General features: G+C 51.0%; 1 protein-coding gene across 1 annotated transcript; it reads left to right on the top strand.

Annotated features, from left to right (window-relative positions):
• The first annotated feature begins 2,644 nt into the window (after positions 1-2,644).
• Positions 2,645-21,740, top strand: LOC120393552 (leukocyte immunoglobulin-like receptor subfamily B member 3). The gene is made up of 8 exons (XM_039518179.1): positions 2,645-2,960; positions 15,042-15,326; positions 16,340-16,405; positions 17,076-17,189; positions 17,949-17,976; positions 18,355-18,404; positions 18,939-18,976; positions 19,996-21,740. The coding sequence occupies exons 1-8, from the start codon at positions 2,768-2,770 to the stop codon at positions 20,143-20,145; spliced, it is 924 nt and encodes a 307-aa protein (XP_039374113.1). The 5' UTR covers positions 2,645-2,767; the 3' UTR covers positions 20,146-21,740.
• Positions 21,741-22,181: the final 441 nt, after the last annotated feature.

The raw sequence follows: 22,181 nt of genomic DNA, 5'->3' as shown, positions 1-22,181 counted from the left end.
ACTCACAGCCCTGGGTTTAGGAGGCCAATGCTCAAACCACTGAGCTCTCCCTCCCCCCTCATTACCCCCTAGCACCTCGGTAGGCAGGTGATCGTGCACCCCGACCTCTTTGGGTCATGTTGTACTTAAAGTATTTCACAGGGTCTTTTCAGGGGGGATAAGGCAAAGCGCCACATTTATTAATTAACGTACATGTATTAATTAACACTGTATCATATGCATCTGATCTATATTACACACACACACACACACACAAGCACACTCCGTCTTGTTGTTGTTACCAACTATTGCTCCCCTTAACTGCACTGGCCAGGTGTGTTAGATGGGGGGTGGAGCTGGGCTTCTGCCGATCCGGATCGATGCTCCCATGTCGACAAGACGAGACCCGGGGTCCTCTGCAAGACCCCTCCCAGTTATAGCAGCTCCCCTCTCATGCAAATCTGCACCAGATGCAAACTCTGTGTCTGTGTCAGTCAGTCACCCGTGGCGCTTCCTTCTGGGGGTTGTCTTAATGCTGCCACATTTATTTTCAAAGAGGGGGATGTTTTCAAAAGATGGTGCTGGCTCCTAACTCCCGAGGGCCTCAGGATGTCTGATCTTTAATGAGCCCCCTTGACAAGTTTTACTGACCTTGGGTCTGGCTCCTGGTCGGGAGGAGGGATAGTGCAGTGGTTTGAGCATTGGCCTGCTAAACCCAGGATTGTGAGTTCAATCCTTGAGGGGGCCACTTAGGGATCGGGGGCAAAAATTGGTCCTGCTAGTGAAGGCAGGGGGCTGGACTCAATGACCTTTCAAGGTCCCTTTCAGTTCTAGGAGATTGGTATATCTCCAATTATTACCTCTGTCACGGAGTGTGGGGGAACCAGGCCCTTCACCCCCGTGCTCCCTACGATTCACCAGGACTCTCAGCCAGCCAGTAAAGCAGAAGGTTTATTTAGACGACAGGAACACAGTCCAACACAGGTCTTGCAGGCACAGATAACCAGATCCCCCCGGATAGGTCCATCTTGGGGGGGCCTCACAGCCCCCCCCCCCCGGGGATCAGAGCTCGGTCTACCTGCTCCCCTCTCTTCTTCAGCCAACTTCCGTCTCCCAGTCCTCTCCGGACCCTCCTCTCTCCTCCGCCTCCTTAATTTGTCTCCCGTGGCCAGAGGTGTCACCTCCCCTCCCCCAGGCCCAGCTCAGCTCACAGTTTGAATTCCTGCATCTCACCTAAACCTCTGGCTCTCCCCTCCCCCACACAGACAGTCTGTGCTTCCTACTCCATCACAACCTCCCATCCCCTCTCCAAGGGGTGCAGCTGTCTGGAGGTGCTGCCTTCCTCATTCACACCTCGTCCATTCAACAGGGCAATTGATGAAAAGGGGGCAGATCTTATTCTACTCCTGGGGAAAAGACATTTTTCTTCTCCCTGACCTATCCTTAGGGGCTATAACTTTATACCGAGGCTCAATACAAAGTCTCTATATAAGGATTTGATAGAAAGTTCCCATATCAAAGGACTTGATACAAAGTTGTATGAAAACAGGGGTCACACAGGGATAAACCCCGTACCAGGTTATATGAAGAGGCACAATACAAAGTCGTAGGAAAGTTATGTGAAGATGCCTAATGCAGAGATTTTTCTACACTTCTCCCTCTGGTCACAGAATCTATTTCCAGGGCCGGCTCCAGGCACCAGCCGACCAAGCATGTGCTTAGGGTGGCACCTTGGGGTGGGGCGGCACTCGGGTTTTTTTTGGTTCAGTGGGGTGGTGCTGGAGGGTTGTTTTTGGTTTGTTTTTGTTTCCACTGGGCGGCGCTTGGAGGGGGGGCATGTTTCAGCGGCACTGCGCTTGCGGGGGGGCTTTGGGCGGCGTGGTGCTCGGGGGGGCGGGGCTTCGGCATCATGGCACGGGGGGGCTTGGGCGGTGTGGCGCTCAGAGGGGTGGGGGCTTGCATGGTGCGGCACTCGGGGGGGCGGGGCTTCGGGCGGCGCGGCGCGGCACGTGGGGGCGGGGCTTCAGGTGGCGCAGCGCTCGCGTGGGGCCACCTGAAGCCAGGGCCGGCTCCAGAACCCAGCGCGCCAAGCGTGCGCTTGGGGCAGCATTTTGCCGGCAGGCGTCAGGCGGCTCCGGCGGACCTTCCGCAGTCATGCCTGCGGGAGGTCCACTGGAGCCGTGGACCAGCGGACCTCCCGCAGGCATGACTGCGGAGGATCCGCTGGTCCCACGGCTCGGGTGGACCCCCCACAGGCATGCGTGAGGAAGCTCCACCGGAGCCGCGGGACCGGCGACCGGCAGCGCGCCCCCCGTGGCATGCCGCCATGCTTGGGGCGGCCGGATTCCTAGAGCCGCCCCTGCCTGAAGCGGCAAAAAAGTCAGAGCCGGCCTTGTCTATTTCCAACCACGGGGTAGAGGGCAGAGCTTCTGGGGGGCCACAGGTCAGGCCCCCTGGCTGGCCTAAGGTGGGGCCGGGTGGGGCAGGTGATCTCTCATGCAGCCGGGTCCTGAGCTACGTCTGGGTGACCCCCTGCCCCCGAGCCCCATGGGCAGGCAATGCCAACCCTGGTAGGGGACAGACTCCTAGAGAGGCCGAATGACAGATGGACTGAAATGGGGTGGAGGGGAGGCGGGGGGGGGGGGGGGCTGTGTCTCCGCTGTTTAACTTCTGTCTCTTGTTGAAAGCAGGGCGTGAATTTCTCAAACCCACCATCTGGGTGAGCCCCAGCAGGGTGGTGGCGCTCGGGGGAAGCATCACCATCCGCTGTGAGGGTCAGGACCCGGGCATGGAGTTCATTCTGCATAAACCTGGACACCCGAACCTGCAGGTGCCGACGGTGCCTAATGGGACCGTGGCTGAATTTCCCATCCCCAGTGTCAGCTGGGAAGATGGAGGGAGCTACACCTGCGACTATCGCTCCATAACGGAACCGAGTCACTCATCGTATCTCAGCGACCCCGTCGAGATCATTGTAGGAGGTGAGGGAGGGGCCTGGCTCAGTGGCCCTGCTCCTAGCCCCATACCCAGCCAGACCCTCAGGGGGGTCTCTGCACCAATGGGACGCTCAGAGCCAGGCTCTGTCCTGAGCCCTGGGCCCAGTAGAGGGGACACCCGGCCAGGGACAGGGACGGAGTCTCTGGTGGGTTCCCCAGCTGGGGAGGAGAGAAGCAGCTGCTGGAGATTTGGGGCAGAGGAAGGGGGGATCCCTGCCCGCAGGGGGAGCTGCAGAGCAGCAGGGAGGGGGCTTTTCCCAGACAACACATCAGTTAGGGGGTGATGGGCGGAGCTGAAGGTTATAAACCTCAGTGTACAGTAGAGACTTACACAGTCCCCTACAAGTCAGTGGTGGTGCTGTGCACAGAACCCAGGAGTCCTGGCCCCTGTTGCCTGATTTGGGGAGGGTTAATAGGGACAGTGGAATTTATCCACTTAATTTAGTTTTATTTAATAATTAATTTTCTAATTAATTAAGAATGTTAGTAATAATTAATAGATATTAATAATATGGGTATGGCTCGCCAATATGTGTGATCAGAAGATAAAAGTTCGTCTTGAATCAGGCTTCACAGAATTTAATACCAAGGAGATTGGGGTATAACAGGAATTACACTGAGACAAAGTTTAGTCAAACAAGACCTTTTATTTAAAATCAATGAAACAAGAAGTAAATGTAAAATGTTAAAAGCAGTATGAGATTACAAAGTATCACAATTCTTTAAGAGATATGATATATTATACAGTTCTAAATGCACTCTGCAGCAAAGAGTACTAAAGTGAATTTCACACCTCTGCTAGAGGAAGTATAGTTATAAAGAAACTGGTTGTAAATTAAACCCTTCTTAGCATAGATGCTTAGAGGTGAAGTAGAAATTAAGAATTATTTCATACTCACAAAGAATTAATACTACGACTAGCATTGACAGCTTTCGTAGGAGAAGGAGGCTTCGAAGCAGGTTGAGACGACCAGGAAACAGAGAGATGTATCGCCTGCCCTAGTGGTGGATTATCACACCTTTTATAGGTAAAAATCCTTCCCTTTATGCCCAAATTTGTCTTTCCCCCATGAAAAGGTGAGGGTACCTGTTTTCATAGGCTGACCTTTGTGTACGTACTAATGACAACTATCTACGTATTTTGTGGTAGACTTGTTATATTTTGTGGGCAGAAATACCCTACTTTTGCACCTAACTAGGTGAAAGGTTAGCAGATATTCAGAAAGTCCCTAGACAATTTATGAGGTTTGTTTCCTAGTATCACTTTTCTGAGTAAGGGTCTTAAAGGTTGCTTTCAGCGTCACAGAGGAAATAGGCCAGAATGTCTGGTCTAGAAGTTTCTAGGTATCTTGCATTAAAGCTATTGCAAATTCTATTAATCTATGCAGCCTACACACTTTTATCAAAAAGACATTTTATACAGACCAACAGATTAATCCTCAGGGCTACACGCCCCCCTTTGACGGGGTGGTTTACATAAAGAAACCCCGTCACTTAGGACTTAATATCTGTGGGGCCCTTTTAGTTTCATACCTGGGCAAATTTTGGTATGTATCAGGAATGGGCACCATGTATATATATTCATCTTTATCCCCAGATGGTGCTCGTCTGTGCATTTGTTTAGGGGATTGTCTGGGTGTCTGTCTAGGTCTCTGCCTAGTTTTTGGCTTGGGTTTGTTGCGTTTATACAGCATATAACCTAACATAAGGAAATTAATCACAATCCCAATTCCTTGGATAATTATCCATACTTCTAATCCAAAATTTTCTCTGGAAGTTGTTACAGACTCATTCCCTTCATTCATTAATTGGGTAATAACTTGTTGGGCTTCATCCATATTGTTAGTAATTTGAATGAGGTGAGTCTCTTTACGAGTCATTAAGGATTTCAGTTGCAACCCTAATGGTGGAATATAAGCCAGAAAAGTAGGTGTACTTTGAATAGTTAAATTCTGGTAATCAGGGTTAGACTGAATAATGGTAATGTTCTCAAAAATAGGAATAGGGGAAATAACTTGATTTCCTATTACCGTGGGTTGCTCTGGGGTAAAACAGAAATTTGGCTCTGTGACAGGACACTCCAAGGGACCATACTGGTACCTCTTTTGGTTGGTAACCACGCAAAATTGGTTCCTTCCAGCATAGGTCACCCTCTCCATCGGAGTCTTCCATGTGGTCAGCCTCACCAGGCATGACGATGATGAATTCTGTGCTTTCTCTCCTGTAGTCCACACAAAACAGTGTCTGTTTCAAACACATTACACCTACAGATATACTGGGGTCCCTTTTCAGAACAACAGGCCATCTGTGGTACCTTCCAAGTCTGAGTTGGAGTGTGATAGACTACCAGGGGAGGTGCATTAACGCGTTCCCTGTAGATGTCATCTTCGAGGTGACCTATAGAATGGATAGCAGCCAATTGCCTGTACACATCTCTGTCTGGGTCAAACACCGGTAACGAGACCGTGAATGAGACATACAAAGACCGTGCCATCATACAATCTTTTGTAAGAGAACAACTGTCTCGGTTGGGGTGAGGTGTCACAGATCCTATCTCTCTCATAGCACCCACTGACAAATGCTGGCATGTATCCAAACAAGTGGATCTTTCCTTTTCCAGCTTTTGAAAACATTTAGGACAATACCAACTCATTAGTTGTTTATCCTTAATTAAGTCAGGGACTTCTCCTAATTTTAAGGATCGTAATGCATCAGTAATTGTGCTTACAACATATTCCCCATATGCAGAACATATAATTTCTTTCCCCAAATGCTGATCTCTTTTCTGATCATTGTTTAAAGCAATTAACTTTAAAAGCAATTAACACATCTTTTTCCAACCACTAGAGGGTAGTTACTTCTACTAATTGATATTCAAAAATAACATCCTCCCCCCGAATTCCCTTAACCTGTTGAATCGGGTTGTTGACCAGTTCTGGATTAAGTATAATAGTCCGTTCCTTCTTTGTTGGTATGTTCTGTTGCTTGGGCTCAGACAACTGAGTACGATCCGGTCGTCTGGTTTCTTGGGGTTGCAATAGTTCAGTTCCAGACTTAATATTTTGGCATAGTCCTACCCTTAGAGCAACAATAAGGGTGTAATAAGTCAAAAATGTCAATGTCAATTTCATGGTTGCAAACTGCTGGGCTCCAGTTGTTGCGATTTCGTCTGATCACTTAAGTCCTGAGGAGGAAGTTGCTCCTGCGACCTGGACGATCGATACAGCTTTAATTGGTTAGCATGATAAATCTTGTCTCTATTATGCTTTCCTCCTGTTATTCTGATCTTATATACTGCTGAACTGAGTTTATCAATGATTTGGAAAGGTCCAATCCATCGATTACACAATCCATGTTCTGGTGACTTATATGACAATAACATTACTTGATCTCCTACCTCCCAAGTATTCTCTCTCTGGTTCTTGTCAAAGTAAGCCTTTGCCTTACGTCTGGATTTTCCCAATTTAGCAGCTACCTGCAAGTGAATGTGATTTAAATGTTTTTGCAGATTTTGCAGGTAGGTATCCATTTTTATTCCCTCTAATTGAGTGCCACTAGCTTGCCAAATTAAATGTTCTGGTAATCTCATTGTTCGGCCTGTCATCACTTCAAAAGGTGTTTTATCAGTAGATGCAGTTGTGTCGCCTCAATGCCATTAAAATTAAAGGCATGAGGGTGTCCCAGTTACGTCCATTGGCATCAACCAGTTTCCTCAACATCACTTTTATAGTCCGATTGGTCTGCTTCCACCATCCCAGATGACTGTGGTCTATATGGGATGTGTAGTCTCTGCGGGACTCCCATCAATTTAAGACAATCCCTAAAGAACTGTCCTGTAAAATGTGATCCCTGGTCTGATTCTACCTTCGCAGGGATCCCCCAGCGAGAGAAGACTTGTTCTACCAAAACCTTGGCAGTGGCTTTTGCAGTATTGGCTTTAAGAGGAAATGCCTCTATCCACTTTGAGAAAGGATCGATAATCACCAACAAATATTGGTTACCTCTTTGGGTCCTTGGCAAAGGACCTACAAAGTCAATCTGCAAAGCCATCCACGGACCTTCATACACCTGGGATCTTAGTGGCGCATTTCTTTTGGATGGAGTAGGATTAGCTTGGGCACATGCCAGACAATTTTCACAATATTGTTGCACATCCATCCTAAGAAGTGGCCACCACCCTACAGATGCAAGACGTTGGACAGTTTTGTCCACTCCCTGATGTCCTCCTGTAGGAGTGTCATGGACCATGTACATCATTTCCCTTCGTAGGTGAGCTGGAACTACCCACACAGGGAAAGGACCTCCTGTATACATGAGAACTCCATCTACGACTTGTAACTGCTGTTCATGTCGTTTATACAAAGGGTCTATTGTTAGTGATCCCTCTTTGTCTATTTTGGAAAGCTCTAAAATTACTTTTATTATGTCCTTATCCAATTTTTGCATGTCTTTTAGATCTGGTATATTGGGTTGTACCAATTTAGTTGCAGCTATAGGACATTTAGGATTAGGGGTAATAACAGAATACTCCTGATCCTTACTTTCCCAAAATTCTCCTGATCGGGCTCCTTCACGGGCCAATTTATCAGCTTTCTCATTTTCCATAGCATAAGGGTCTAATTTCCAGTGAGCTTTTACTTTTTTTATTTTGATTGGCCGCTCTGAGACAGTAACTATTACTGTTAACCAATGGATGTATCTCATCAGTGATGCATACCTAATAGGTGTGCCATCAGAAGATGTAAAACCATTTGTTTCCCAATATGGTAGGAACTCTGTGAGAGAATTGCATACCCATGCAGAGTCTGAAAACAGACAGATATCTTGGTATGTGGTGGTGATGGAGAACTGCACACAGTACTCCAACACACAAGCCACTGCAGCTAATTCTGCATATTGAGCCGAATGTGGAGTGCATGAATATGCCTTTTCCCAAGGCTCTCCTTTCCCCTCAGGGGGAACTGCATAGATTCCAAACCCAGTATAGGGTTTGCCTTGATGGTAATAACTAGAACCATCAACAAAGAATTTATACCTATTAATGGGATCTGTCTCCTGGATTAAAGGTTGAAAGAGCTTTTGTTTTTCCTCCCCCCTTAGATCCAATTGATCAAAGTTGGGACACTTGTGTGGCTCTCCCTGATACAATAGAGCTGTTGGTAACAAGGATGGTGTCCTAATAGGTTTGACTGCAATATCTTTTCCTTGCAGTAATAATGCCCAGTGAGCAAGGCGAGCATTTGAAACTTGCCCATCTTTTACCCTGTTGGACAGTAAAAACTGAAGAGGAGTGTGCGATGAGTGTAATATGATCGGGCTGAGGCCAATTAGAAAAGAAAAGTGTTTTATGGCCCAACTGGTTGCCAATAGATACTTTTCACAATTGTCATATTTGAGTTCAATTGATGACATTAAACGTGAGGCATAGGCCACAGGTCTGATTTTCCCATGCCTTTCTTGTGAGGCCACAGCCGCCAACGCATTAACACTCACCGCTACCTCCAGATGATAGGGTATTTCAGGATTTGGTGTGATCAACACCGGAGCCTTGATAATGGCCTGTTTTAGTTGGGATACTGCCTCCGTGTGTTGCTCAGACCATTCCCACTGTACACCTTTCTTTAGAAGTTGGTACAAAGGACCTGCAATAGAAGCAAAATTAGGGATGAAATCCCTGTGGTACCCAGTTAAACCTAGGAAAGCTCTTAAAGCCGTAGGTTCCTGTGGTAAAGGCAATGTTTGGATTGCATCCACCTTCTGTTGCGCTGGGGTTCTACCCCATTTTGTCAGGGTGAGGCCCAAGAAAGAGACACAATTAGCCATTAGCTGAGCCTTGGCTGGATTGCACTTTAACCCTGCTTCTTTTAGAATTTGCAGGAGCTCGTCAAGTCTTTCTAAATGCTCCTCTTTCGTCTGTGTTGCTAAACACAGATCATCTACATATTGAAATAGAACATTTGGTTTAGAAAATGATGACAGTATCCGTCTCATTTGTGCATGGAATAAAGCTGGAGAGTTTTTATATCCCTGGGGCAAACGTGTCCAAGAATATTGCACTCCCTGAAAACTAAATGCAAAACGGTACTGTGAAATGTGTGCCAATGGTAATGTCCAAAAGCTGTTACTGATATCTAATACAGTAAACCATACAGCCTCTGGATCAAAGGATTTGATTAGATCTGGCATTTTGGCCACTGTAGGGGCACAAGTTGGTGTGACTTGGTTTAGGCGTCTGTAATCTATTGTGAGACGCCATGAACCATCCGGTTTCTTAACAGGCCAAATAGGTGAATTTGCAGTGGAAGTACATTTTCGTAGTACTCCCTGTGTCAGCAAGGATTTAATAGTCTTTTCTATGTATGGATTTGCTTGTTCTGGGTAAGGATACTGTTTTTGGGCTGAAATTTCTCCTCCTTCCACAACAATAGTGACGGCCATGCATCCACAGTCATGTTTGTGTTTAGCAAAGGCATCTGCATGTTTGTACAGTAATGCCTGTAACTCAGGTTGGTCTGCATGTTTAGCCACTATTTTGTCCAAATCATACCCTTCAGGTTCAAAGTCCTCCACAGGAGATACCATGCCACACTCAGGTATGACTACTGGAGAGTCATCCTTTTCCTGTTCTACTGAAAGACACAATAATTGGTTACACAAATCAAGAACACATCCCTGTTTGTATAAGAAATCAGTTCCCAATAAGGAATTCTTTGGGTCTGCTAACTTCATTAATGCAAAAGTATGATTCTTTCTTAAATGACCTATCTGTACTTCAAGGGGTGTAGAAAGTGTGGTAGTAACCTGATTACTTGCAAAGGTTGCAAGTGTCTTGGTACATCCTGATGATAGAGGAGAGGATCTAGGATCCTCGACATGGAGAATACTGATTGCTGCTCCAGTATCTATAATGAGATTCCTGTCTAGTCCTCTATCACTGCAGATATTGTGGGTCTTCCACTTGTATCTCTGCCTAACGGGTTATGACTACACTCGGGTTGTTTGTAGTCATGCAGCATATGCTGTCAGATAATCAAGGGGTTCCTCCTCTATCTCCTCAGAGGCAGCCAATTCTGGAGGAGTGGCTGTCCACTGGGGAAAAGGGGATGGATCGACGGAGGCCACTGGACGGTTCAAGGTTGCTGAGCCTTGGCCTTCCATCATCATCAGCTCATTCACACGGGCATGAAGTTCTCGGATAGCCCGTCGTTGAGCCTCAGCGCCTGTTGGACTGTTTTAAACATTTTCACAACTGAGTCCTCAGTTTTGTGCAAAGGCGGTGATTTAGATCTCTGCAGACGTGAACTGTTCTGTGCAGCATCTGAAAAGAAAGGAACACGATCCCGGGCTCCTGCATAGGATTCAAACGCATAACCCTGTCGAGGGGCCTGGCCACTCGAAGGTGCAGGGTTATTACGTGGGTTAGGGTCATTTTGCCAACGTTGATACTTAGGGAATTTAGGAACTCCTCGTCCTAATCCTGGCTGAGGTTGAGGTCCCTCAATCCTCACCGTAGGATTAGTTTGTGGTTCCTGAAGTACTGCAACCGGGGCTCCACGCCGACCTAATTTAGAGCCTCCCTGTGCATGTGCTTTAGCCAGTAAGGCTAATGTTCTTTTTAAAGAAATATCATCAGTGATATGCATATTAACCATCTCTCTTAACTGAGGAAGAGAATTATTAACTAGCAAACTGATGTATGGCAGTTCATCTGTTTCCTCTTTGATATGACTCCGCCAAGCTGCACTTAACCGCAAATGAAACTGATGTGGAGTTTCATTAGGTTTCTGCTTTAGGTTAGACAGAATTGCTACTCCAGCTTGCCCTGGGTGCTGGTTATGTTCCAATAGGGCTACTGTCTCTTGAAAACTTTTCTCTCCTACCCTAAACTTAAGTGGCAAAGTACTCCACAATGCTCGATTCACTGTGAGCTGTAAGATTTTAACCCAATCTTCCCTTGGTAAGCCAAACACTTTTGCTGTCTCCTGCACACGTTGTGCATGCATAGCAACTGAAGAATCCTCCATCATTCCTACTTGCTTAGCTACCAGGTCTAAGGTTTTAATATCTGTGACAACTGCTACAGGACAATCAGAATTGGAACCTGCAGTTCCTTCTTCTGGATCTGAATCTGAGCTTTCATCTGAGCTTAAATCTACAATTTCTATTCCTTGCCTCCTTCTACCTGGATTCACATTTTCCTCATCTGAACCATCAAAACTTTCCACTGGAGATAATCCTGGGTATCTAGGATAATTTTCCATGAAATGTCTATGGGTTACATTCAAAGTGTCTCCACACTGACGCAGGACATCCCTTAGTCCACTAAAGTCTGGCGTGGTAGGGCGTTCTACTGATACACTAGGTGATACCAGCATATACCACGGGGGTGTAGAGAACCCACGAAATTCCTGGGGTCTAGGCAATGTTGATTGCCCAAATGCCAATAAATGTCCACCCAAAGGGACTGGATTTTCTACTCTATATGGTGCTAATGTAACATTGGGTGGAGGAGCAGGAATTCTATTCCCTGCTTGTTGTTGTAGCTCTCTTTGTAACTTAGAGATCACTACATCACATGCATTAGCTACCTGTGTTACCTGTGATACAGCCTCTTCCAACCCTTGAACAATGACCGATTGTAAAGGTATCGCTTCTTCACTCACAGAAGCTGTCTCTACAGAAGTAGAGATCTTTTCCTCTTTCTCTGCTTCTCTGTTTGTGTCACTAACTGCTTCACTGACTGTGACACTTGTCTCCGCCTCCTGAACTGTCACTTCAGAACTTTCGTCTCTTATCGGCAGACTGTCAGTTTTTTCTGCACTGCCAATTTCCTCTTCTGACTCTACAGATTCAAGATTCGCTTCTGAAGGTACTGTGTCTGCTTCAGCTAATTCTCTTGTTTTACTTCTAGTCACTGGTCCAATATGATTTTCTACCTCTGTCGGGTCCACCATACCAATAGGAATGGGAATCAATTCTTCAACTTCCTCTGCTCTATTTTCTCCCTTTTCTAGTTCTTGAATCTTTTCCAACAGCCGACCACGGTCCACTCTATAGGCTACCAGCATCTGCTGAACTTCCCTGAGTAACTCCATCTTTTTATCCAATTTCTTTCCCAATGAACTACAAGCTACAAGCAAGCATTCAACAGCTATTCCCTTCACCACCTTAGCTCTTTTCTTTTTCTGCTCTGTTTCATTCTCAAATACATTACTCACAAAACCCCACGGGTTTCTCTGCTCAGAAATCATTCCACTATTTCTCAGCTGCTCCAAACCTCCACCATGTTCCTGAATATATTTCCTAGCAAAGTTTTCCAAAGCTAAACTACTAGAAATTCCAACACACTCCACTCCTGTTATATCTTCATTTTTCATACTCTTAATATGAAATAGAGAATTCATCTCTTTCTTCTTCTAGTATATTCACTAGAATCTAGTATTGTCTAGTATATTCACTAGAATCAATCTTCTGTTGATTTACTCTGATATAGAAGGCGTCCCTTCACAGAAACAACAGGATAATACCCCTTGTACACCGGTTTAAACACTGTATCATAAAAGTCCCAAGTAAATAGAGGGAGTGGGGATACTCTCTTCTCTCTTCTCTCGATGGCTTATAGCAGATCGAGAGGTCTTTCCCCTCTGTCGGGACCTGCCAAATATCGGGGAATACTGAGGCAGACGGATCAGAGGTGCAGTCCGGAAGAGTTAATGGGACTAAGATAAGGTATCTTTGAACTATTCAAGTTCTGACTGATTGCGGCCTTTCTGGCGGCTATGAATACCTTGCTTTATTAACTCCCCGCCACCACTAGTGTGGGTCACCGGATCCAGGTGCGGCTGCGAATTATTTTATTCGGTACCATTCATTAACTTCTTCAATATATAAAAACCCCTTTCTGTGCACATATATCACTTTTAAACTTTATTACTTTAATATTCAGTTATCAACACAGTTAAAATCCTTTAGGCAAAAGTGAAAGTAAAAACCTTAAGATTGCTTAACCACAATACAAAACGGAAATACTGGGCGTACTGCCAGCAACAATAATCACAGGAAGTTGTCTCTGGTTTAAGAATAAGATTTCAGAATTGTACTGAAATTAACTATTTACTTACGGTTCAAAGAAATTCCCTGAAATTCCTGTCACACACCTTAAATCTCCTCCTGGCGGCTCGCCAGTCTGTTGCCTGATTTGGGGAGGGTTAATAGGGACAGTGGAATTTATCCACTTAATTTAGTTTTATTTAATAATTAATTTTCTAATTAATTAAGAATGTTAGTAATAATTAATAGATATTAATAATATGGGTATGGCTCGCCAATATGTGTGATCAGAAGATAAAAGTTCGTCTTGAATCAGGCTTCACAGAATTTAATACCAAGGAGATTGGGGTATAACAGGAATTACACTGAGACAAAGTTTAGTCAAACAAGACCTTTTATTTAAAATCAATGAAACAAGAAGTAAATGTAAAATGTTAAAAGCAGTATGAGATTACAAAGTATCACAATTCTTTAAGAGATATGATATATTATACAGTTCTAAATGCACTCTGCAGCAAAGAGTACTAAAGTGAATTTCACACCTCTGCTAGAGGAAGTATAGTTATAAAGAAACTGGTTGTAAATTAAACCCTTCTTAGCATAGATGCTTAGAGGTGAAGTAGAAATTAAGAATTATTTCATACTCACAAAGAATTAATACTACGACTAGCATTGACAGCTTTCGTAGGAGAAGGAGGCTTCGAAGCAGGTTGAGACGACCAGGAAACAGAGAGATGTATCGCCTGCCCTAGTGGTGGATTATCACACCTTTATAGGTAAAAATCCTTCCCTTTATGCCCAAATTTGTCTTTCCCCCATGAAAAGGTGAGGGTACCTGTTTTCATAGGCTGACCTTTGTGTACGTACTAATGACAACTATCTACGTATTTTGTGGTAGACTTGTTATATTTTGTGGGCAGAAATACCCTACTTTTGCACCTAACTAGGTGAAAGGTTAGCAGATATTCAGAAAGTCCCTAGACAATTTGCGTAGGTTTGTTTCCTAGTATCACTTTTCTGAGTAAGGGTCTTAAAGGTTGCTTTCAGCGTCACAGAGGAAATAGGCCAGAATGTCTGGTCTAGAAGTTTCTAGGTATCTTGCATTAAAGCTATTGCAAATTCTATTAATCTATGCAGCCTACACACTTTTATCAAAAAGACATTTTATACAGACCAACAGATTAATCCTCAGGGCTACACCCCCATGCCCTCTGCTCTTACCCACTAGACCCCACTCCCCCCCAGAGTCAGGGACAGAACCCAGGAGTCCTGGCTCCAATCCTCCTTGCTCTCCCCACTAGACCACACTCCCCTCTGTTAAAGTCAGGCTCAGGACTCACAGTTTGTCAGACCACTCTGTTTTATTAGCACAGCGCTCTGCTAATAACACCCAGAGAATGTGAGCACCAGGCAAGACCCACACTACCTTATTTTATACAGATAAAAAGGGCGCAAACTTGACAAGATAACAAAGAAAGCAGAACTGACAAGTTCACCGGAGGCTAGATACATAGTTAATTTCCTTACTAACTTCTACCAATCTCCGGTTAATGTTCCACCATTAGCTTAAGTGGACTCATTGTTTATGCCTTAATGTTTCTCTTCCTGACACCTGTATTTCAACATTTATTTCTGCTTAAAGGTACATACAGCATTTCTTTAATCCTTTCTATTTTTAACAAGATAATTTATTCTACTTTCACACCTCCCAGAGCTAGGGAGAGAACCCAGGAGTCCTGGCTCCCAGCAGAGAAGCCAGGGAGTGAATGGACCCTGGAGACTGGCCTGGCCTGTCACCCTCCGGGGAGCAGAGCTCTGGGCCCCAGGGGCTGGGGTTGCTCCGTGTCTCATGCTGTGAGCTCAGGGCTCAGAGGAAACTCTGGCCCTGTGGAAGGGAAAGGGAAGGGAAGGAAAAGGGATCCAGTCTGATCCACCACTGAGGCCGCGTGGTGAGGACGGGCCCCAGGAGTGAGTGACGGGGCCTGTGTCTCACGGCCTGTCTGCTTCCCACTGCAGAGCCCAGCTACCCCAAACCCAACATCTCCCTGAGCCCCAGTGGGGGGGTCTCCCTGGGGGGAGCCGTGAGTGTCTGGTGTCGGGTCCAGCGCTGGGGCATGCGGTTCGTGCTGAATAAAGAGGGACGTCATTTCCCACCTGTGGATTCGGACGGGTTTGGGGCTGTGTTTCCCATCAGCAACGTGAGCCGGGAGGACGGCGGGAGCTACAGCTGCTCCTATCACAGCAAATCGAAGCCATTCACCGTGTCGTACCCCAGCGACCCCATGGAGCTGGTGGTGAGAGGTGAGGGGCCCGGCTCAGCGTCCCAGTTCCCAGCCCCACCCCCAGCCAGACCCTCACGGGGACTCGGTGCCAATGGGACACTCAGTGCCAGGCTCTGTCCTGAGCCCTGACCCCGCAGAGGGGACGCCCGGCCAGGGAGCAGGGACGGAGTCACTGGGGGGTTCCCCAGCCAGGGGGAGCAGCAGCCCCTGGAGACTCAGGGCAGGGAGTCTACTTTAACGCTGCCCCTTGTGCGTAGGAACCGGGAGTCGCTATTTAATCCCGTGATCCCATCCCCTCTGTTCTCCAGTGCCCTGCCCCAGGCAGTGCCCCCGCCAGGGCTGAATGAGGCAGGGGCTGCAGGAGAATCAGTGGTTGGTGGACACGGTGCTGGGCTGGGACCCAGGAGATCTGGCCCAGCTCCTGGCGCGGCCACAGACTCTGTGTGATGGGAGCACATCGCGGTTTTAAGAAGTGTCCTTCCTTGGGAGGGCAGGGGGGGCCCTCAATCTTGGGGGAATCTCAGGCCACGTGCCCACAATCTGAGATGCCCACAGTTAGTGGAGACCTCTGCAAACGCTGGCTTCAATAGCGCTGGACCCCTTGTGTTGGGGGAGCATGTAGGGGCCACATCATGATCAGATCCCCATTGTGCCGGGTGCTGCATAAACACAGAGTGAAGAGAGTCCCTACCCCTGGGAGCTCACTAAAGAAAGTGAATCGGTCTGTGCCTCAGTTTCCCCCTGTAGAATGGGGATAAAGATGCCTTGCTGCCTTCCTTCCTGAGAGCTCCCCCAGCCCTGAGACCCCTGCAGGTAGCGAGACCTCCTGCCGTCCCGGTGCTCAGGCTTCCATTGCCCCCTTCCCACTCCCCCATGCTTCTGCGGGGGACCAGGGTCGGGGTGCTGGGGCTTAGCCCGGCCTGCTCGCCCGGCATCTGATCCACCGCTGGTCGCGAAGGGTGGGGGGCGATCTCTGAGTCGGCGTTTCAGCCCCTCCCTCCGCTCTGACAGACGCTGGTTCTATTCCCGCAGGGGGAACCGACTCGGCCCAGCCTGGAGCAGCACCAGCTCCCACCCTCCCGGGCAGCGCGGGGCCAGGTACCGGGGTTGGGGGGGAATCTACTGAGTCACAGATTATGGGGCAGGTTCCCCCAGTGGTTGCCCAAGGGGAGGGATGGAGGCTGTTCTTAGGGGCAGTGACTCCTGCCCCCCCGCAGACGGATTTGGGAGGGGTGCGAAGCCTCCTGCTCGGACACGAACCCGCCACTAACCGGGCAGCTGGAGGCTTCCTCTGGGGGCAGCTGGGCCCATCAGTGGCCATGGGCGGGGGGAGGGGCCTGGAGCTCCCTGCGAAGCAGCCGGCAGCAGCCAGCAGGGGAGGCAGGATACCGGGCTAGATGGGCCCGTTGGCCTGCGCCGGTGTGGCCATGAGGAAGGGGGTGAAATGCCTTAGAAATGACGCCAGGCTGCATCAGACAGCACCCCCTAGCGCCGTGCTGGGGCAATGGGGCCAGCCCTGACCGATGGGGAGAGCGCCCCCTACTGAGCCCCCCACCCTGCGGCCCAGTGCCCCCAACGCAACCAATCCCCCAAATCTTGCTGGCTCTGATCCCACTTGATTCCCCAGGACCCCCCAACATCCTCCCCATAGAATTTTCTGTTGCCTGCACCCTGAGGTGTCCCAGCCCCTTGGGCACTGCCAGGGGTGGGAGGGGCTGGGGGCCGGGGGGAACAGACCAGCCGCTCACAGCCTACTGCCGTTTCCCAGGTGAATCAAAACCACTGGCTCTGACTTGGCCCATCACCGCTGGGGTGAGCACAGCGGCCGCCATCCTCCTCTTCGTCCTCGTGGCCTTCGTCTGCTTCAGAAAAACCCGAGCCAGTGAGTGCCCCGCCCAGCGAGGGAAGGGTTAAACCCGCCGCTAAGCAGGGTGGGGTGGGGTCACAGCTTGGCTGGGGGACTGTGCCGGGAAAGCCAATTATGGGTGGGGTCGGGGGCTCAGCAGGGAGTTCTGCTGCCTGGGTAATCCCTGTGCCCACAGCCGTCCCGCCCCAGAGGGGCTGCATTTAACCAGTCCCCACACCCCTCCCCAGAGGTGGCTGCATCTCAGCACCAGGCCAGGGGGTCCCTGTAGAAAGAGTCACCGGCACCGAGCCTCTCAGGTTCATGGGGTGCCAGGGGAGCTGACCGGCCTGTGGATCAGGCTCCTGCCTGCTATGGCAGGGTTCTCAACCTGGGGGTCAGGACCCCCCAGGGAGTGGCAAGGTTATTACATGGGGGGGGGTCACGAGCTGTCAGCCTCCACCCCAAACCCCGCTTTGCCTCCAGCATTTATAATGGCATTAAATATATAAATACAAATAAATTAAACTTTTTAATATATAAGGGGAGTCGCACTCAGAGGTTTGCTGTGTGAAAAGGATCATCAATAAAAATATTTTTAGTGCTACTGAGCTACGGTGTTGTGCTGCCCCCTGCTGGTCCGGCCCAGCCCAGCAGGGATCCAGGCTCAGCACCAGCAGCAGAGGGGACCCCCCAGTCCCCCCATCCCTGCTGCCCTGTGGGGGGTGAGTGGCCGGGTGCTGGGACTGGGGGATCCCGATCGGCTCATGGGAGATTCTGGTTTGTGTCCCTCTGCAGGAAAAGGAACCGCACCGAGACTGAGCAGGTAGGAACCCGGCTCCTCCCACCTCCCTATGGACCTGCCGGGGTCACAGGGCTCCTGGATTCTCTTCCCGGCTCTGGGGGGAGTGGGGGGTGGGGGCCAGGACTCCTCAGAGGTGCTCTGGGCCTGCCTGGAGGGGCATGACCCCAGGACAGCTGGAGTCACACCACCCTCACCCACCACCCACCCCGGAAAGCAGTGACACCCCCCCCCCATGCAGCTCCCAGCTGTTCCTCTGTTCCAGCCTCTGCCTCTCCCTGTCCAGCAGCTCCCCAGCTCGGCTGCTCCGTGAGGCAGGGTGGGAGGCTTTCTGGGTGTGATGGGGAATCTCCCTGCGGGTGGGGGGCTATGACATTTACAAGTGGATTTTCTCTCTTTTAGCACCAGCCCCTTGGGGGTGTTGAAGGCCCCGGATCAGCAAGACTCCATCTGTGAGTAACACACCCAAGGGGGTACCAGGGTGGGGCAGGACCCCTGGAGAGGGGCGGGGCTTGTGGGGGCTCCACCCACATGGGGCGGGGCCTGATTCACAGCTGCTGCTGGGCGGGACTAAGCAGAGGGTCCCAGAGGTAGCCGGTGTCAGCTGAGCTTCTTGCCTCCTCCCGGCCAGCTTCCTGGGGGGGGTCCCCCTCCCCTCCCCCTCTAGTTCAGGGACTCCCTCTGTGTGTCCCCCCTTCTCCCCCCGAGGCCTGGAGTTTGTGTGTCCCCCCTTCACTTCACCCAGGCATCCTGACTCCCAGCCCCCCTGCCCCGCCATAACCCCCTAGACTCTGCTGCCATCTCTGTGCCTCAGTTTTCCTCTCTGTAACACGGGGCTAATGACCCTGGCCCATGCTGTGGGGCGGGGGAGGGGTGGCTGTGCCGAGCTCTGACCCCCCTGGCTGGATGTGGGGGTCGGAGCTGGGTGTGGGGTTCTGCTCTGGGCCGGCCGGGGGTGCAGCTCAGCGGGTGTCTCTGTTCCGCAGACTCCTCCATCGATGACGAGAAAGAGCTGCAGACCCTGGTAAGTGTCCCCGGTTCCCCCATGGGGCCTGACCCCCAACCCTGACCCACATGGGCCCCACTCACCTGATCTGGCAAACTCAGTATTTTGGGGTGGGAGTCGGGTTGCTGGGAGGGGCTTATGGGATCGGTCACAGAGTCCCCGGGCGATGCTCTGGAGCTGCTCCCTATGAAGCCAGGCAGGACTCTGGGGAGCCTCCTCTCCCTTGGAGCAGACTGTCTCCAGGGTAAGAAGCTCACACGGCTTCACCTCCTGGGTCTCTCCTTGGAGCATTCAGCATCCTCTGCCCCTCCATGCACTTCCCCCAGCGAGTCCACCCCGGCGGGGTCCTGGGGAAGCCACAGGGTCCTGCACCCCCACTTCGCAGTCAGACGTGACTCTCAGCCAGCCAGTAAAACAGAGGTTTATTAAATGACAGGATCAGGGTCTAAAACAGAGCTTGTAGGTACAGAGAACCGGACCCCTCGGCCGGGTCCATTCTGGGGGGCAGTGAGCCAGACCCCCACGTCTGCACTTCACTCCTCGTCCCCAGCCAGCTCCCAAACTGACTCACCCTCCAGCCCCTCCTCTAGGCTTTGTCTCTTTCCCGGGCCAGGAGGTCACCTGATCTCTTTGTTCTCCAGCACCTTCAGCTGGCACCTTTGCAGAGATGGGGGGCCAGGCCATCAGTTGCCAGGAGACAGAGTGTCGGCCATTCTCTGTGCAGACACCATCACAGGGGCCTTCTTGGGCTCTGCAACAATTACACCCTGATCCCCCCACCTAGATACCTAAGAAATGCTTTGGGGAAACTGAGGCACTCACACAGTATTCAGAGAAAACATTAAGAACATTCCCAGTTCGTCACAGGATCGCCAGCTGGGATTGCAGAGGGGTGTGTGTGTGTGTGTGCGTGTGTGTGTCCCTGTCACTCCCTGCTGGAGGGGACAAGCCCTGGTCTGTGTGCATGTGTGTGTGTGGTGGGGGTTGGTACACACACACACACACACTCCAGTCACTCTCTCCCCTCCCACCCTCAGGAGCCCGACCCCGGTACTGACGGACTCACCTACGCCGAGCTGGACAACCAGGTGCTGCAGGCCAAGCGGGGGGGCCAGCCCCCTGCCTCGGAGCCAGCCCAGGCCAGCATGTATGCCGCGATCAACGTGAACTGGGGGGCCCCGCGGTGAGAGTCCCCGGCAGTCGTGGGGTGCCGGCCCACAGGGTGCGACAGACTCATTGACTCACAGACTTTAAGGCCAGAAGGGTCCATCCTGATCATCTGGTCTGAGCTGCTGCACATCGCAGGCCACAGATCCTCACCCACCCCCTCCTGTAGCAGACCCCCAGCGTCCTGCTGAGTCACTGACGGCCTCAAATCATGGGTTAGAGACTTTAAGTTACAGAGAATCCACCATTGACATTAGTTTAAACCTGCCAGTGCTCCGCGTCCCAGGCTGCAGACGAAGGTAAAACCCCCCCAGGGTCTCTGCCAATCTGACCTGGGGCAGGGAAATTCCTTCCTGACCCCAGATACGGCCACCAGTTAGACCCTGAGCACGTGGGCAGGACCCACCAGCCAGACACCTGGGGGTGGATTCTCTGTAGTAACTCAGAGCCCTCCCCAGCGAGTGTCCCGTCTCCGGCCGTTGGAGAGATTTGCTGCTAGCAGTCGCGGATCGGCTCCATGCCATTGTGGGATCTCTCCTCATCCCGTCCCCTCCAGAAACGTCTCACGCTCAGTCTTGAAACCCGTTAGGTCTCTTGGGAGGCTGCTCCAGAGCTTCGCTCCTCTGACGGTTGGGCCTTGTCTACACCACAGAGTGTTGTCGACAAAAAGCGCCATGACAACCTCGCTATTGCACGTTCACACTGCGCTTCCTCTGCCGGCAGAGCGCGTCCACGTTTGGTGCTCCAGCGTCGACAGCGAGAGCAGTGCATTGTGGGTAGCTATCCCACCGTGCGACTCGGCACCTTCTGCAGCTAGGACTGGTGGGAAGGCGGGGGGGGGATCGCAGCGTGTCATGGGGGCAGGCTCAGTGTTCCGCGGTGCGTTATTTTCTGTCCCAGCATCCCCTGCTGGTCCGACTGCGTTTCGCAGCATTTTCCAACGGTCCCTGTTTCCGGTGCACCCACCATCCTTGTGCGAAAGGATGGATCCCGCCCGTCTCTCTGCTGCTGTGAACGCAGAGCGGCTGGCCAGGCTGTAAGTCCTGAGCTCCCAGTCTGAACAGGAACCAGAGCTGCCTGAGCTGCTGTGTGCCATGGAAAGAAACAACACCAGCTTCCTCCTGGCATTCAGGGAGCGGCTGCACACGGTGGAGCGTCGCTTTGGGGCTCGGGAAACAAGCGCTGAGTGGTGGGATCACATTGTTATGCAGGTCTGGGATAAGCGACGTGTGTGTGGGGGGCACGCGGGGTCACATGGCCCCCCACAGATTTCTGCCGGGGTGCGAGTTGGCCTGTGCATGGGAAAGGCACCAGCAGCGATGCTCCCGCTGAGACCCACTAGGCATCGCCCAGAGCCGGGAAGTGAGGCCGGGCTGGCAGCGCAGCTCTCTGCCAGAGGGGGCACAGGGAAGCCGGCTGAGTTCCCCCACTTCCTCGCCCGGCAGCTGCATGGCCCCCATGAGAATAACTCCTCTTCACGGGTGACACGGGTCTGGTGAACTGAGTATTAGTCCAGCAGGGAAATGTATGTACCTGCTCGAGTGCTGGTCTGGAGTAGCCTGCCTGGATGTGCAGAAGGGAGCTCAGGGAGTCGGGGCACTGGGGGGGGGGAGGCCGCGGGGGCCAGGGGTGAGAGGGAGGTTGTGGGGCTGGGGGAGGGAGCAGGGGCCAAGGCGCCAAAATACATGTTTGCCTAGGGCATCATTTTCCCAAAGGACGACCCTGGCAGGGCCGGCCTTAAGTGTGGGGGAGGTGGGCGACCGCCCAGGCGCCATGGTCACGAGGATGTTGCTGGAGGGGCCTTGGCAGTCACCAGGAAGCCGACCGTGGCTGTGGTGGTGGTGGGGGCATCTTTGCGCCCCCCCCACCCCCACTATCTGCAGTTACCACTCGCCCGGTCTGGGACGACGACCCACGGCTACAGAACGGTCAGATGAGGGAAGCCCCCTCCCTGGGCCTGCGTGCGGAGCTCGCCCCAGCCCTGCGGCGCAAGGACACCCAGATGAGAGACGCCTCTCGTGGAGAAGCGCCCGGCGAGCGCTCTGTGGACGCTGGC

This window comes from Mauremys reevesii, unplaced genomic scaffold, assembly GCF_016161935.1.
Source record: "Mauremys reevesii isolate NIE-2019 unplaced genomic scaffold, ASM1616193v1 Contig23, whole genome shotgun sequence".
NCBI classification, from domain to species: Eukaryota; Metazoa; Chordata; order Testudines; family Geoemydidae; genus Mauremys; species Mauremys reevesii.
Note: the sequence above shows the minus strand (reverse complement) of the source record. Positions and strands in the feature narration are given on the sequence as shown.

Excerpts from the sequence above, each read along its gene's own strand:
- LOC120393552 (XM_039518179.1), top strand. The coding sequence starts at position 2,768 with ATGGAGTTCATTCTGCATAAACCTGGACACCCGAACCTGCAGGTGCCG. Across the intron at positions 17,190-17,948 it reads CTTCAGAAAAACCCGAGCCA|GAAAAGGAACCGCACCGAGA; the intron begins GTGAGTGCCCCG and ends GTCCCTCTGCAG. Across the intron at positions 18,977-19,995 it reads AGAAAGAGCTGCAGACCCTG|GAGCCCGACCCCGGTACTGA; the intron begins GTAAGTGTCCCC and ends TCCCACCCTCAG.